The sequence below is a fragment of the Letharia lupina genome (assembly GCF_014066315.1).
Source record: "Letharia lupina isolate WasteWater1 chromosome Unknown contig_23, whole genome shotgun sequence".
Classification (NCBI taxonomy): Eukaryota; Fungi; Ascomycota; class Lecanoromycetes; order Lecanorales; family Parmeliaceae; genus Letharia; species Letharia lupina.
Window position 1 is genome coordinate 180176 of NW_023502992.1, and position 15670 is coordinate 195845.

At 45.3% G+C, this 15670-nt stretch overlaps 6 protein-coding genes across 6 annotated transcripts; 3 read left to right on the plus strand and 3 right to left on the minus strand.

The window, feature by feature from the left end:
- Nucleotides 1-2171: 2171 nt before the first annotated feature.
- Nucleotides 2172-3159, minus strand: HO133_006091 (uncharacterized protein; the record flags this gene model as incomplete). Its single annotated transcript, XM_037296993.1, has 2 exons — nucleotides 2172-3090; nucleotides 3140-3159. The coding sequence occupies 2 exons, from the start codon at nucleotides 3157-3159 to the stop codon at nucleotides 2172-2174; spliced, it is 939 nt and encodes a 312-aa protein (XP_037147567.1).
- Nucleotides 3160-3776: 617 nt separating this feature from the next.
- Nucleotides 3777-4508, minus strand: HO133_006092 (uncharacterized protein; the record flags this gene model as incomplete). The annotated part of the gene is made up of 2 exons (XM_037296994.1): nucleotides 3777-4177; nucleotides 4226-4508. 2 exons carry the CDS (start codon nucleotides 4506-4508, stop codon nucleotides 3777-3779), a joined length of 684 nt encoding a protein of 227 aa, XP_037147568.1.
- A 2639-nt stretch (nucleotides 4509-7147) lies between these two features.
- Nucleotides 7148-8367, plus strand: HO133_006093 (uncharacterized protein; the record flags this gene model as incomplete). Its single annotated transcript, XM_037296995.1, has 5 exons — nucleotides 7148-7291; nucleotides 7352-7426; nucleotides 7479-7801; nucleotides 7852-7881; nucleotides 7938-8367. The coding sequence occupies 5 exons, from the start codon at nucleotides 7148-7150 to the stop codon at nucleotides 8365-8367; spliced, it is 1002 nt and encodes a 333-aa protein (XP_037147569.1).
- A 686-nt stretch (nucleotides 8368-9053) lies between these two features.
- HO133_006094 (uncharacterized protein) lies at nucleotides 9054-9684 on the minus strand (the record flags this gene model as incomplete). The annotated part of the gene is made up of 2 exons (XM_037296996.1): nucleotides 9054-9565; nucleotides 9612-9684. 2 exons carry the CDS (start codon nucleotides 9682-9684, stop codon nucleotides 9054-9056), a joined length of 585 nt encoding a protein of 194 aa, XP_037147570.1.
- Nucleotides 9685-9933: 249 nt separating this feature from the next.
- On the plus strand, nucleotides 9934-10303 carry HO133_006095 (uncharacterized protein; the record flags this gene model as incomplete). Its single annotated transcript, XM_037296997.1, has 2 exons — nucleotides 9934-9997; nucleotides 10053-10303. 2 exons carry the CDS (start codon nucleotides 9934-9936, stop codon nucleotides 10301-10303), a joined length of 315 nt encoding a protein of 104 aa, XP_037147571.1.
- A 431-nt stretch (nucleotides 10304-10734) lies between these two features.
- On the plus strand, nucleotides 10735-12928 carry HO133_006096 (uncharacterized protein; the record flags this gene model as incomplete). Its single annotated transcript, XM_037296998.1, has 4 exons — nucleotides 10735-10805; nucleotides 11123-11359; nucleotides 11422-12404; nucleotides 12513-12928. The coding sequence occupies 4 exons, from the start codon at nucleotides 10735-10737 to the stop codon at nucleotides 12926-12928; spliced, it is 1707 nt and encodes a 568-aa protein (XP_037147572.1).
- Nucleotides 12929-15670: the final 2742 nt, after the last annotated feature.

Here is a 15670-nt window from a genome sequence, read left to right on the forward strand (position 1 = left end):
CGTGGCGTCAAAGAACCACGCAAGTAACAAAGCGAAAGAGTGTGAAGAAGCATGCCAACGTGCCCAGACCGCGCACCGGAACCAAAAAGAGTGAACCATCGAGCAAGCCAGCATGCTCTCGGAAGGGACCAGCCCCGTAAGCAACCGGAAAAAGACCGAATACACGCACCCCAGCGGACCATCCAGTACGGAGCGCCCAAACTAAGCCCCCCCAACCACCCCATGCGGATGACGCAACCCACGCCTCTCCACGGACCCAACCGTCAACGGCTCCAACCCCACCCCCCTCTTCTTCCCCCCCACAGCACTACCCCCCCAATCCACGCCACTCACCCTCCCCAGCGCGGGCGCGTACCCCAGCGCCTGGAACAGCTCCACATTGACGTCGATGCTCCCGTCCGCGCACCCCATGCACGTATCCACAATCTTGACGTTCTCGACCGCGATGTGGGCGTCCGGGTTGTAGATGGTGATGGTGGTGCCGCAGAGGGGGTTGGCGTTGGGGTTGGCGGCGTTGTTCATCTGGAGGTGGGAGATGGCGACGATGTTCTCGCCGGGGGCGGCGGCGATGTTGCACGAGGAGAATTGGGCGACGGCGGCGGGGGTGTAGAAGGTTAGGTCGCCGGAGTAGGCGGTGGCGAGGGGGATGGAGATGGTGAGGGCGGAGAGGGCGAGGGTGCGGGCTTTCATTTTGGGGAGCGGGGGTGGGTCGATGGGGTCTGGAGTGTGGTTTGGAGTGTGAATGGTTTCTTGGTTAGATATTCGTATGCGTTGATGATGCTGTCTGTTTGGAATTTTATTCTGGGGTGTGAGAGTTCTTTATGAAAGAAAAGGTCCTGATGGCAAAACAAGAGGGCAGTATATATGGTGATGTATGGGAATGCAAAGATGGCGAAGGGGAAGGGAGGCTTTCAGGGTGATACATAAACAATGATGATACTGATCCTATGTTCTGCCTTTGTTCAGGTACAGAAGTACGAAAATGAGACAATAGGAAGCGCAAGCCTGAAGGCGAAGACAAAGGCAGCGCAAAGAGAGCACTGAAAGCAAGTCATTGGGCCTCAACAAAGAGAATGGAAGCATCAAGCGATTATGAAACAATGAACGGGAACATGTTGCCATTGTACAGTCCTACAATATTGTATGGCTCCGACGGAATTACGTCACCAAAAAGTGCAGAGCTTGATGGCGAAGTGAGAAGACAGGATCCATAGTGTGCAGAAAGGGAGTCATCAGACCTCAACATGGAACATGGGGCATCAGGCTGTAAAAGTAGGTTCCTGGATCTGTTTCAACAGTACAGCGCCAGGTTATCCTATGACTCTGATGGCGAAATACATTTTTGTAACACGGAGATGGGTGGCAGAGCCGCGCGGGAGCCTCACCCAATGGTACTCTGAAATGAAGTCCGGGATGTGCGTCGCGCTTCTGTGAAACCTTCTGACTCGAAGAGAATAGAATATGACCTCGGCGCCGGAGATAGGTAGCCGGAGTGTATGTCAAACAACAGCGGGGTCTGATTGGAGAGATGCGCGACGCTTGTTTAAGGCTTGCAACTTAAGTTGTAATGAATGGAGTTTCCCTGTCCCCAACCAGGAAGTAGCAGTACTAGTCAGCAGTAAGTGGGATCTGATTCGGGCAATGTGCCATTGTTTCGAGGAAATATACGAGGCAATACAGGTTCCAATCAAGGAGTGTTGGTGATCTTATTACGGATTCGAGATTGATGACATCGACATCGACAGGAAACATATGCGTCCGCGGTATAAATATCATGCAGTAGCAGTCACCGAACTGGCTTTGCAAAGGTCCCCGTCATGCATAATGCTCCCTGGTGAAGGAGCGAAGTTGAGCGAACTCATTAAGCAGGGCGGACCGAAAGCAAACTGAAAAGGTCGTCTGACGGTGGCTTGAAAGGCGCGAATTCAAAATGGAACAGTCGTATCGCATCCAAATCGTGAGGCTCAGGTCAGGTGGTTGTAAGATTCTCCCCCTTATGTAGCTCGTTTCGTTGCATTGGCTGACCTGCGGACCGAACAGCCACTTAATCAGCTTTGCGCATCCGGAGCTCTAACAAATGGAACATGAAAAGTCGAGAGCGGATGCTACCTTCATAGAGAAAACGATCGTTCTAGGGCAACAAGGCGGACTGACCTACTCTATAAATCACTTCATGAGGTTCTCTGGCCAACCATTCTCAAGATATCGCCCAAAAGGTCTCCTCCATCCTTGATTATGAGGTCTCCAAATGCGGGATCCCTAATCAGCATACCCATCTCGTAGCCCACATACTGCGTCACCAAGTTCCGGACGTCCTCCACGCCCTCTCTCAGTTTGCGGGTGTTGGCGTAGACATATCGCAGAAGCGCAATGATGTCTCCAGTACGCTCGGGGTACAGAGTATGGATGGCTAGTGTTGCATGAAGCTCTTCCAAGGCTAAGACTCTGAGCGGTTGGATATCGTACGCATCAGCGAAGACGTAAAGCTGCACGTGTGAGAGGAACACATCTGTATAATCCTCCTCTGGATGGTGGTTGGGGCGAGGAGGAGGAATTTCAACAGCACTTTGGCGGACGGTGTATCTGCGGCTGATAAAGGACTCTTTGAGCCCCCCTTTCTGATCTAACCGGTCAAAATGGATTACTTTTTTCACCTTCTTTCCTTTCTTGTAGGATGACGCCAGTGGAGCATCCCAGGACATCGGTTCCGGCTCCGGTTCCGCTTCGATGACCGGTGCAAAGTCAAAGTTCTCCTCGGATGCAAGTCTGATCGTCTCTCCTGGAAAGTCAGCCTCCTGGGTTGTAGGGACAACTTCATCGTGATTCTGATTCCCAGATGTGCGTGATGACCGAGCCTCATCAGTCGTGAACTCGGCGGCGGTGTAATACCCTTTGTGAGCCCATTCGATGAATCGAACAAAGGTACCCTCATCAACATCCTCTAGAGTGGCGAAACCCTTTTGAGCTTCTGCCATCGGAGCATGAATCATACGGTCCAGAGGCTTAGAGTGGAGAGAGACGAGATCAGAGTGGATATAGAGGGGCTCGCCTTCGACGATGAACTTAAAGGGGGCTGAGGCGTAGACACTGCTGAGACGAGTCAGGGAACGTTTTAGGCCAAAGGGTGGAAACGGCGTACCTTCTGCTCTGGGCTGCCATCTTGAGTGTCAAGAGTATATTGAAGTTCGACGAAGTGGTCGGACAAAAAACGCAACCAAGATGCTTGGTCACAAGTCAGTAGTTGAGGATCGACAACCTTGGACAAGACTGCAGGGTTGGTGATTGTGCAGAGGGAGAAGCAGCGGTGAGACAGAGGGTAGGCGAGGTGGGGTGTCCTGCATCGGCGTGTTCTCTTTCCGGCATCTTGCAGCAACGAATGACGAAGCCCACTCCCAGTGTGTGGTGATGGGCGACTTTCGAGCTGCGCGCATCCAAGAGAAGAAGTAGCTGGAACAGTCCCCTTTGGAGCCGCACTGACTAGGGTGCAGGAAAATGGAATCGTTGTCAAGGTTGACCATAGAACAGCTGAAGAGAAGCCTTCTGGCAAGCAGTACTCGCTTCCGACTGAGGTCCTTCAAAGGGTCTCAGCAACAAGGACAAGCCGTTGTGGACTGAGCTTAGAGGCGAATAATACAAACTTCAGGTCTTCTGGATTTTTAGGAATGGACTTTATCGCAGGGCATTCGAACACCTTGCTCAGTCTCTCATGCAGTCCGCGGCAGATATCTGGACTTGCGCAAGTGTCTTTCCCCACCCTTTGCTACGAGCACTTTCGCTCATAACATCAATCCAACCACTATTGCCCCTACCAAGCCTGCGTATGCCATAGATACTCCTGCACGAATGTTTCCAGCCACACTCTTCGATGTACCTCCTCCTATACCATCTGTACCCGTCTGTTCCGGCGCCGGACTCTTCGCGCTCCAAGTTACGCCAGCTGAATGATTCTGCACGCTGATAGCGAATATATTGCTGAACACCGGATTATTGTTGTTCTTTGTAAAGCTCGAACCGTTCGAGGCATTGAAAATGTCGAAATCTTGAAGGATGAGCTGGCAAGGGCTGTATTCCTGGAAAGTCGCAAGTTCAAGGAGGTAACTGGATTCGTTGGCTAGAGCGAAGCTAGTGAGGTTGGATCCGTAGTCTGGTCGGCGGCTGGCGTCTGCCATTGGTAGCCCTATTAGCGAGGGTTCAGGAAGGCGGAAGGTAACAAGTGAATACATACATATGGGGCTGGTTGTAGCATTTCGGATCCAGCACTCAATTGAGAGACTTGGCGGGTGGTGGGGAGCAATTGAGGTCCAGGAGACGTCGATGCTGTCTTTGTAGGATGCGAGGATGGTTTGGTCGGTTGCGTAGGTGGGATAAGTAAAGTTGTATTCCTGATAGATAGAGGGGCTCTCGGAGGCATAGTTGGGTGATACGGTGGTTTGTGAGGATGCGAAGCTTGCACTGTGGAGGAGGAGGAAGAGGATCGCTGTGGCGGATGGTTTCCGGGGAGAAGGCATGGTAGCTGGTTGTAGAGTCTCACTGCCTCTGGAATGGTTTAGCTATTGTATAAGAGGAAATGTAGACGTTGCTACTATTAGGGTCAGGAAAGTCAGGAGTTGCAGCACTGAGAAGGGAGACAGAGATGACAGGATTCCATGTGTGGAATCCTTTTGAAGACATATCAGACGGTTCGAGGTCACGCTAGCTAGGGCCGCCCCAACAGCGACCCGTTGCACCACAAGACAAACTAGTCTTTGTATCGCCTCAATTGTTGGTCGAGAGAGTAGGCTATGTCGCCGTCACAGGATTCGGAGAGTTGATGCTCCGGGATGAGAATGGCAAAGCTTAGAAGCCTGTCTGGTTCGTCCCCGCAGGATACACGAGCCCATTATTGGTTGCAAAGGGCCGAGATATCTTCCCTCGCTCATACAACGTTGTGGGCGTTGTGGTTCTCAGCGCCGTGAAACGTTTCAGAGTGCGAAGGATTCTCATGGTGGGCCCATTGTTTGGAAGGCTGAGTGCGCTTACCGCTTGTGGACTAGTTTCACAGCAGCCGCTACTTGACCAAGCGCGGCTAAATTTAGATGCCTGTCCCATATCTCCAAGATCTCTTCGAACATCCAACGCGTTGTCGAAATCTTGCTTTGATTGCCATTCTGACCTCGCACAATGACGAGACCTTGTCTCAATAAGGTGATGAGATTGGGCGATGCACAACTTTCTCGACCAATCTAAGATCCTTCTTCGCCGGGTCTCCCTTTGCTTGCGTACGAGCCCATCGTGATGCTCTTCCCTTATAATCGTTTCCACCCCCATTTGCACGTTACCCCCATTTGCACGCTCTTAAAACCGATAAATCCGACGCAACACCAAAATGCCTACCTTTCACCAAATTTGTATGGCAAACTAGCACAATAATAATGGTCTTCTATTTCTATCCAGGCTTAAGATCGGAGAACCCAAATCACCGTTTTTTGGGCCTTATCGGCCTATCATATCTTGAAAAAACTATCACTACCTCTTCTTCTACCTCTTCTACCTCTTCTTCTACTACCTCCTCTTCTACTACCTTCTTACCTCTTTTATCTCTTCTACCGCTTTCACCTTTTCCACCTCTTCCACCTCTTCCACCTTTTCCATCTTATTGCGGTGAAGCCTCTAATGGAGCCTCCGGTAGAGCCGGTAGAGCCCGCCACTGTGGCGGAGCAGCTCCTCGTCTATCTCGCTGTTGTTGCTGTGATAGAGCGAGATTTAGTGGTATCAGTGGGCCTGGTGTGGGAGGTGCAGTAGCCTTTTTCCTGACAGGACTTCTACCTCTCTTCGTGTCTTCAAAAATAGCTGGTCCGAGGTGACACCTACTATGCCAGGCCTACAGATGGCGACTATGGTAGACTATGGTGGTAGGCCATTTGAATGAGTGGTAGTGGTAGCCATGGTGCCATGGTAGTGATAGCTATCTATGTCGGATTTATCGGATTTAAGAGCGTGCAAATGGGGGTAACGTGCAAATGGGGGTGGAAACGATTATGCGCAACAGGGCAGCCTCCAGGGGAGAAAGCACGCAAGCTATTTTCCGGGGGTGGTAGGGTAGATGCTGCGTTTGTTGTCTGTTGAAAAAGCAGAGCATAATCCAATCTGACGAATTCTTGAAGTAGAATGAACAAGGGTACAAGGAGAAGTCTCATTGGGAGTCAAGAAGATAAGAATACGCTCCCACTACTACTCTCTACCCTCGATGTCGTGGTAGTCAAGTTTGCAGAATTTGCGGCCCCGGTACCACACGTTTCGAAGCTTTGCACTTGAGATTCTGGCTCAAATCAGCCTTCATTACAGTTTTGTAATCTTGCCTTCGCATGTTCTCGAATCCTTCGGTGCTTTTGCCGTCATTTGTCTGACACTCCTTGAATGAACATTTCGTTTCTTCGTTGGTGTTGCAATAGTGAGAAGCAGAGAAATCATCCCATTGGTCGAACCACCGAGACTGTCATCGTGCGATCTGTAGGAGCGGCTATGCAGCCATCCGCTCGAGATCTAAAAATTCCCAGCCCCCGGGTCTTCGAGAGTCGATCAAGTTACCATATGTTGAGCGGTAGGATCACAGTACGAATTGTGCTTCCTGCACAGATCAATCTACCTGTCCTTTGTTCTGGTAAGATGTCATGATAAATGTTAACCTGAGTCTCTTTTGTCTGCATAGGACCCGTGCAACTATCGATCATACCAGAGACAGATACGCCTTCCACTTGTCGATCAGGTAGTCGCTGAATCGCAAAGCCTTAGATCGGATGGGGTCCGTGCAAACACAGGCTAGCCTCCGCGGCCCCCAACAACCCACCAGCCTCTTCCTCCCGCAGCTACAATGTGTTGCAAATTTTTGAAACACTATCTAGTATCACCTTGGGGGTAGGATTTCAATCTGCTCAGCCTTGAACAGCATTGGAGTAAACACGATGTTGCAACAACTTCACCCATTTCGGTGCAAGAAAACAATGTGTATAAAGTCGGTCGACCGCCACACACATCGATTGAAAAACTATCTTTTCTCAGAAGCTCCAATCATTAACCACTCATCCATCCAAGCATAACATCAACCGCACATCGAGATACTTCTCTAGGCTCGTAGCCATTTACCACATACGTCCCTCGCTGTCCAGTCATGCATCGACTCCTTCTATTCCTTGGTTATGCACTAGCAGCCCAAGCAGCGAATCCACTTCTTACGAAAAGACAGAGCGGAACTACTGGGGGTGAGCCAGGCATCAACGCATGCCTGGATCCAGAAAACTCAGCTCCAAACACGGTATGGCAGCCCAGCAAGCGTAGTCTAATCCACAAACAATTTTGCTGATGGAAAAGTCAGAAATCGACAACATGTACCCCCAAGTATACAATGGACGCACAAGGAGACTGTGGTCCGCTAACATACGATAATTCTGTAAGTCAGTTCCTAAGCTCTTTGATAAATTCCCAGCCAACATCCGCTCCAGTGCAGAGCATACTGCCAAGTCAGTGTCCAGTGGAGCTACGGTGTCGAAACACCGTTCAACCGCACTTTCTGCCAGAACGACGATCCAGTCTGCTCGATCACAAGCACTTCGACTTCGACGGTCACAAACTCGGTCAGTTTCAACGTTGGCGTCACTCTGGGAACTAAGAGAGGTCTAGAAGGACGAGGAGAAAGCTCGGGACCATCTCTGGGAGATCTGACAGCAACGTTCAATGCCGGCGCTACGTGGACGTATGCCACCTCGTACGCTCAAGCGATTGCAGTTGACTCTGAGAGACCACCTTTGAGCCAGCAGAAGTGCGGGTGAGTAGAAATCATAGTCTCTATACTTCTGGTGGCTGACAGCCGACTAGATACTGGACTTTCATCCCATATTACGTTACGTAAGTGCCCTACTCCTTACTCCCAGTACCGTTGTCATCTACTGACCAACATGCAGCTCGTGCGGCAGTATCACCGTCGGCGACTGGACCACTTCCTCATCCGGCGAAGTGACGACCGGCGGCGCAGATGTCACAGCCGGCTGCACCAACATCAAAACCACCGGCGACTGGTGCCAAACGGTGCCCATGACCGATGCCCACGGGACCCCCTTAGGAGAAACTATATTCGTGGCCGCAAGCTGCTGTGCTCACTGGCCCATTGGTTGGTGTCGCCAGGAATCAGTTTACCTGATCGAAGGCGTGAGCAACAATGCCACGATTTACAACGATTACAAGATCGCGCATACGAACTACGATATGACTCAGCCGATTGAGAGTTACTCAAACATCACCTGTATGGCGGGTGAGTCGCCGTACAATGAGGATAATGGACCAAGTGGGAACCCTGCTGGTCCGGCCTGTGCGCCAAATGATGTAGGGGCTTGAGCAACAATCTCGACATACCTCCGCAAGAATTACGAGGTCACAATACGAATAGCATAACGCCGCACCCTTCTTTTTCCTGGCATCCACGTCAAACAGCTCTCAAGCTGGAGCCTTACTCCCTGCTTGAAAAGGCATTCATCTGCGCCTTTCAGAACCAGTCGACCTAGCCAGCACCCATCATCAGCAACACCACAGTCCGGTAAAGCGTCTTAGATACCCACTTGTGCCAATAGAGAACCCTTTAGTCTTGCATTGATTGAGTCTTTTGGTGGAGTCCAGCGCTACGATCCATTCTGTATAACAGTGCATTGTTCGGCGTTTGACGTTCTTGGAATGGAGGTTACGAGGGTATTCCTCCGGTACATATATGTATGTATCACCCAGCGCATATAGCAGTCATTTTCAACACCTTATCAGAACTTGATGTTCCCAGCCTGCAGGGACTGCAATACTCCAAGCGCCTCAACTACTGCCTATCAAAACAAATCCCGCTGATCCACAATATCGCGCTTAGATCAGAAAGACAGCCGTACAAGCGAAGCGTGGGCTCTTAATATATTCTTGCAACGCGCGTACCGACTTTGACATCAGTAACTGTTGTCAACTTCGTAGGCGTCATGTTTGAAGCCAAAGTAGTAGGCATTTCCCTCCTCTCCCTCCTCTCCGCCGCTATTCTCTCCCCACCCTCAATCCCTTTCAACAATGCCCCGCCACTCCCACAAACACTCTCTCCCCCACTCCTCCCCAGCAACATCACCCACCCACCCAGCAACACCACCTCCAACGTCCTCCGCATCCAATGCGACGGCACGCGCTACGGCCGCAACCTCAGCCCCGGCAGCTGCCGCAACGTATTCCACCACATCGGCAAATCGGACGCGCAGTCCACATTCGCGGAACGGCACACCGGCCGACCGAACGACGTGCCGCTGCCGTGGCGCATCTTGAGCGACGACGGGCGTTGCTTCGTGCAGCCGCTGCTGCTGATAGCGGCGGCGACCGGCCACGCGAGTTCGACGCAGATGGTTCAGGCGGCTTATACGCTGTTTCAGACGTGCGTGGTTGCCAGGGGGCTTGGAGGTATTGCTGCTGATATCGGTACGTCTATTCTTATCTGACGAGTCTTCATGACATCCTCTACCCCCTTGCGAGACATCTCGAAGGGGTGTTTTTGGGACTTTCATTAAGAGCTCCCCCACTAGGTGGCGACAATCACCTCAGCGTGGTCATCGCAGACTACGCACCCAACGTCCGCTGCGACAGAACCGCCACCCCAGGCCCGCCGTGGATGTCCTGCCTCGTCATCGTGTCGGACATGGCAGCGACGAAAGATCGAAAGGTGTTTGGGGACAAGAGCCGAGATCCGCGCGTTGAGGTTAACCTGCCGTACTTTTTCAAAGCCAGTGAGTGAGATCCGTCTGCTGCTTACTTCCGGTCTTCGCTTGCGTGAGAAAAGCACTGATGTCGTTTGCCGTTTCCTGTTGAACAGTCGACGCGAGGTGCCAGGCTTCGGTCGAGAGTAACGGAAAGTCAACGAGTGCCACTTGGTATGAGATATGGGAAGCCATGGCTGCGTTGTCTTCCATGTGCGTTCGGGCTCAGGGTAAGGGTGGGAAAGCCTTCGGTCTGGGTAAGTGCTCGGTAAGTGTTCGCCCTGAAGGAAAGGAACTGAGCAGAGGTTTTAGGCCTTCGGAAGAACATATTCATCCAGATCTCCGACGAACATCCAGATCTGAGTCGGCCTGCTGCAAACGTTGCCAATGTCTCTGCATCGGCTGCTTTGTTGGGTCTCGAGGCGTCCAACGCTTACTTCGAATTGAACGAGCCAAAATGGGCACCTAGTCCCTCTGTTGAGGTTTCAACTGATATCTTGCAAGGCAGTAGCTCCTCAGTTGTGGTTCGTGGTGATGTCAATTCAGATAGTTCAGAAGACTGATTGGGGTGATCTCTCCATTTGTGGTCGATCTTCCACTAAAGTAGGCCGCTGATTGGTAACGGTCAACCGGCTGGACTCCTGTCACCGAAAGGTGTGCATAGTCATGTGGAGGTACTCGTCTTCTCTCGGTAGCAGTGCCAGATTAATCCTTTGTTCATCATATTGTCAGGTGCAGATCTGTTCAAGAGAGTTAGATTAGACATCTGCAAAAGATCGTTTGCGGGCAGCTGGTACCAACTCTTAAGCAGCTTCGAAGTATAATACAGTGCCTTTGTCTTTGCATCCCTCATTCAAATATGCGAATACTCCTTGGGGGCGAGCCTTGTAAGGTTCAACGCACCGAAAGACACTAGGGACGAGTGTGTACACGAGGGCGGCTAGCACAAGAGTGGATCCTATCCACAATCGACGCATTTGATAGGTGACAAATCATGGGCCCGAAAAGTGCGGTGGTACGTGCCGCCAAAGAAGCGTACGAGGTCGCCCGGGACTCCGATCAAGTGTACCTACGGGTTGCATACTCCAGCTGGATTCGGACGGTGCAATATTGGGGCTAGTACGGGTAGCAATCATGGGCATGCGTCAAGAAGCACCTGTTCTTTTCAATATTCCTGAATAGTAAGTCAAAATGACCTGATAAGGCTGGGTAATCTTTTCATAGAAACTTGCGTCACCATGCATAGTCGTCCCCCACCATAGCCTTGTGTTCCAAAAGCCAGCTGTTCTTTTCAGCATCGTGCTCTGTTCATCAAATCCAAGTTCTCGCGCCTTGAAAGTATCTTCTTCGTATCTATAGCTTTCTTGAGCTCGCATCAACAGAATCGAATCTTTGAAAATGGAGATGGAGTCTTTGCATTCACGTACCCCGGACCACACTGAGACGGCTGAGCCTGGGTCCTCTCGCGAATCACTAGCATACAAAGATGCGCAGGTCTGGAAAGACCTCAAAACTGAGACTGGCTTTGCTTCCTGCACGGATTATATGGAGTTCTACAAGAAGGTTCGCCCTGATTTCGAAGACCGGCTACAGCAATTCCGAGAGTTGCCAGGACATGCGTTGATTAATTGGCTCCGATCGTCATCTACGACCTGTCAAAGCATGAGAACCTCCGGAGTAGCCTGAGCCTTCGTCGCGATTGTTACTCAGGAACTGCGCTCATCCAAGCTCTACGTGAACCACCAGGAAATGTTTGTACGCAACTCGTGCTTTGGTCATTGAATGCCGGTGGGCTCAAGACGTTGGACCAGGAAATGGCGGAAGCTTTGATCTTGGGATTGAAGTTAGATCCCCAGCTTCTAGCAGATTATGATCGCTTGGCGAGGGAGGACCATCACCCTCGCAGCAAGGGTTTACTTACTTCTCAAATCAAGAGTGTAGTAACCAACTATACCGTCACTACTCTGTCACAAAAATTTATGCCTGAAGTAGCGAACGCGGTCCCTGTCCTGCTAGTAGCATTTCGACACTATGGTTACGGACGCCTTTACGGAGGCCTTTCGGCCGAAGACATCCTTGCTAAAAGTGACCAAGGAAAACCACCATTTCATATATCATCTGTTGAAGAGAGCAGGGGAACAGAAGATGATAATGAGACAAAAATAGGGCAACTCTATGCCAGAAGTGTGGAAACTTTCATGGCGCAAGGTCGACTTGCCACTCCAAGCCTACTGCTGGCGGCTACGTCGCCTCTGCTTTCTATCGAGGCTTACCGGGTACAAGACGCATCCGATGACCTTCAAGGTACATACGATAAACTCGCAAAGCACAGAATCTGGCGCTGGGATATCTCAGACACGTACCATAGGCACTTAGACAAGAATCTAGACATACAGCGTCTAAACTTACGTCGGATTTTGGAGGAAGGTGAGACCCACGTGAGCCAAATTCTCAGGTACCTGCTCTCTGAAGTCGACTTCGACTGGTCCGAAGAGCCTTCGTACGTGAGTATCAAGGCAGATTGGAGAAGTCTCATTGATGAAGCGCGTCGTTTGGAAGCCGAAGTCCGAGACTATATGCAACTTCAAGTTGGGAATCTGTCCTTAGAGGAATCGCGGAGATCCATTGAATTATCAAATATCCAAATTCGTGAATCCCAAAGTGGTAAGTTTTGAATGAATTCTTGATAGACTCACGCTAACATTTCGTAGTAAAAATCTGTCAGTACAGGAAGATGTATTAAAAAGATGAAGTGTGTTAACAATGTCTTAGTCACAATACTCGCCTTTGTATACGTGCCTCTCAATCTTGCGACTTCCATATTCGGTATGAATATTCAACAACTGAATCACAACGGACAAAATCTTTGGGTCTTCTTTGTGACGGCCGTTGTAGCCTTGTTGGTCACAGGTGGCTCCTGGGTATGCTCAAAAAAAGCCATGGCATGGTACAAGGAACGGGCAGCAGTCAGTAGAGCATACGCAAAGAAGGAGGGAAAGCAGGAGTATGGATTGCTGCTTCGCATGGCCATGTTGGTATGGCTCGTGCGCAATGGGCACACGGCCTGGATGTGGAAGTCAGGAGCCTGGTTAGCCATTCTAATGAACAGCAAGACCCCTGGTGAAACAACATACGCGAGGAATCTTGTAAAGCCAGCATGTATCTATGTTTCGGAATACAGTCGGTGAGCGCGATAAGGACAGGTTCAATTATGATAACCCTTATTTCTGGTCTCCTTTATCAGGGTAATCTTATCTTTCCACACTCAGCTATTGCAGTCACTGACCAAAATCTATTAGATTTCGATCGTGGTTCTCTAGATCGAGGAATCCCGAGCGTGAACTTCCCCCGCCTAACCGACTCCGCTCAAGCGCATCTCGCAACAGTTCGCAACAGTGGGACTATGGGTTCGTGGGTCCATTATAAGGCCATAGCGTTAGTGGCTTTTAATCAGCCGTCCCATTACTATGCGATATGCGATATGCGATATACGATATACGATATATAGAAGACAGATAAACATAGCGAGTATTATTTATATAGTTACTACATCTATAATAGACTCTTTATTAGAGCCATATTATTATTCTTTTTTTATAGTTAAGTTTATATATATTAGCCTTTATTTAACTACTATAAATACTATTTAACTATTAAAAATATATTTTATACTCTTATATACTTTATAATAGCTTCGCTATTACTACTAGATTTAAAAAAGCGATTAAATATATTATCTTCGTCTTTAAAATTATTAAAAAGATCTTTAACGTAGTTAATAAGATTAATAAAATCTCTAAGACTAAAAAGACTAAAAATGTTATTAAGATTAAAATATCTTTTTCTCGCGAGGAGATTCTTATATATGAAATATTATCGAGTATTATAAGCTCGAATTAAATTAATAAAACGCCTCTATCTACTATTAAAGTAGATCTTTAAGAATTAATAGCTTAACTATTTAAGGTCTAAGAGAAGCGAAATTATCGCTATTCTTACGAGGATAGGATATATAAGTTACGTCGTCATTATCGCTATTATAATTATAATTATTATTATTATTATTCGAATATATCGAATTCGAACTTATCTAACTCTAAGTCAGACTAAAAGAAAAGAAGAGAAATTCTCTTTTATTACTTTAAAGAGTAAGAAACTCTTTCTTAATATTACTAAAAGATTTTAAAGTATAAATATTAAATACTTTAAGTAAATCTTCTTCGAGATTTTTAAGACTTATTTTTTTTTATTAAACTAGCTTATATATATACTATTTCTATTAAGAAGAATAAGGATATTAATAGCTATAATTATATAATATACTATTTTTATATATACTTAATAGCCGCTAGTCGCTTTACGTATATAAGCGTAAAGAAAAACTTAAATAAGACTTTATATATATATACTATTTATCTATTACGACTATCTATTATCTATAGATTTAACTTTATTCTTACTTATTATCTCGCCTTTATTATTATATATATTTAAAATAATTAAGATAATTTTAAGATCTAGAAAGCGAATAATTAGAGCTATAAAGATCTTCTTATATTTAAAAGAATTTATATAAATAATAATAAGTTAAATATCGATAAGTCTAGCTCTAATAAGCTCGTTATCGCTAAAAAAATTAGAATTTATAAGAATTTTAATAGAGATAGCTATTTTCGCGAGTGCTATATCTATTTATATATCTATATAATCTATTAATAAAACTATTTATTAAATAAGTATTTTAAAGCTTAAAATTTAGCTATAAATAGTTTTAATTATTTATTATTAAATAATTATATTATTAAAATAGAATAACTTTTAAAATACTTATAAATACTTTAATCGCTATAATATATATTTAAGAAGTTTCTATATACGCTATATAATTTATTAAACTTAAATTTATTTTATTAAAAACTATTAATAATTAATAATTAGTTTAAATAATTAAATAATTATTTAAATCTAATATTTATTAAAATTATTTCGACTATTCTTTAAAAAGATATTAAGATAGATTTTTAAGACTATATCTTAATTTATTATAATTAAAATTATTTATTAATATATTAAGTATTCTAGATACTATTAATAAATCTTTAAAAATAGCTTTAATAATATTATTTAATTAAAATTAATTCTTAAAATAAGCTATAATACGTCTATTTATCGCTTAATTTAATATTAAAATATAATAGAGATTAAAGATAAATTTATAATCTCTTATTCTTATATAATTATTTAATTAATAATAATATTTAAACGAAGTAGAGCGTATTAGAATATATTATATATAATAACGTAGTAAAAATATTATTATAGAAAGATTTAGTAATCTAATTCGTTAAAAGAGATTTTAAAAACGTTTTTAGATATATATTTATCGCTATATTAAATTAATAATTATTTGATTTTAATTATAATAAATACTATTAAAAAGAATAATATCTATTATTTAAATTACGTATATTATTATTTCTATTTAATCTCTTTATAAAGACTTTTATTTAAATTTTAATTATAATTTTTTTATAAAAAGTAATACTTTATTACTTAAATAATTTCTTTATAATTCTTTTATTAAATAATAATATAATTATATATATCTAGTAATTTAATTAATTATATAATAAATTAAGCTTTTAAATTAATTATATAAAGAATATTATAAATTTTATAATTAAATTTCTAGAAATTAAATTTAATAATATTTATATAAAGATAAGACTTCTCTTAAATAAGCTAGCTAAGATAAGAATTACGATTAAAAATCTTCTAAAAAAAAATTATCTTATATTAAAAGCTCGAGTTAATAATTAACTTTCTCTCTTTTATTATTAAAATTATAATTTTAAAAAGAATATTCTTAAAATAACTTTTTAATACTCTTTAAAGATTTATAATAATTATATAAATTATAAATAATATAA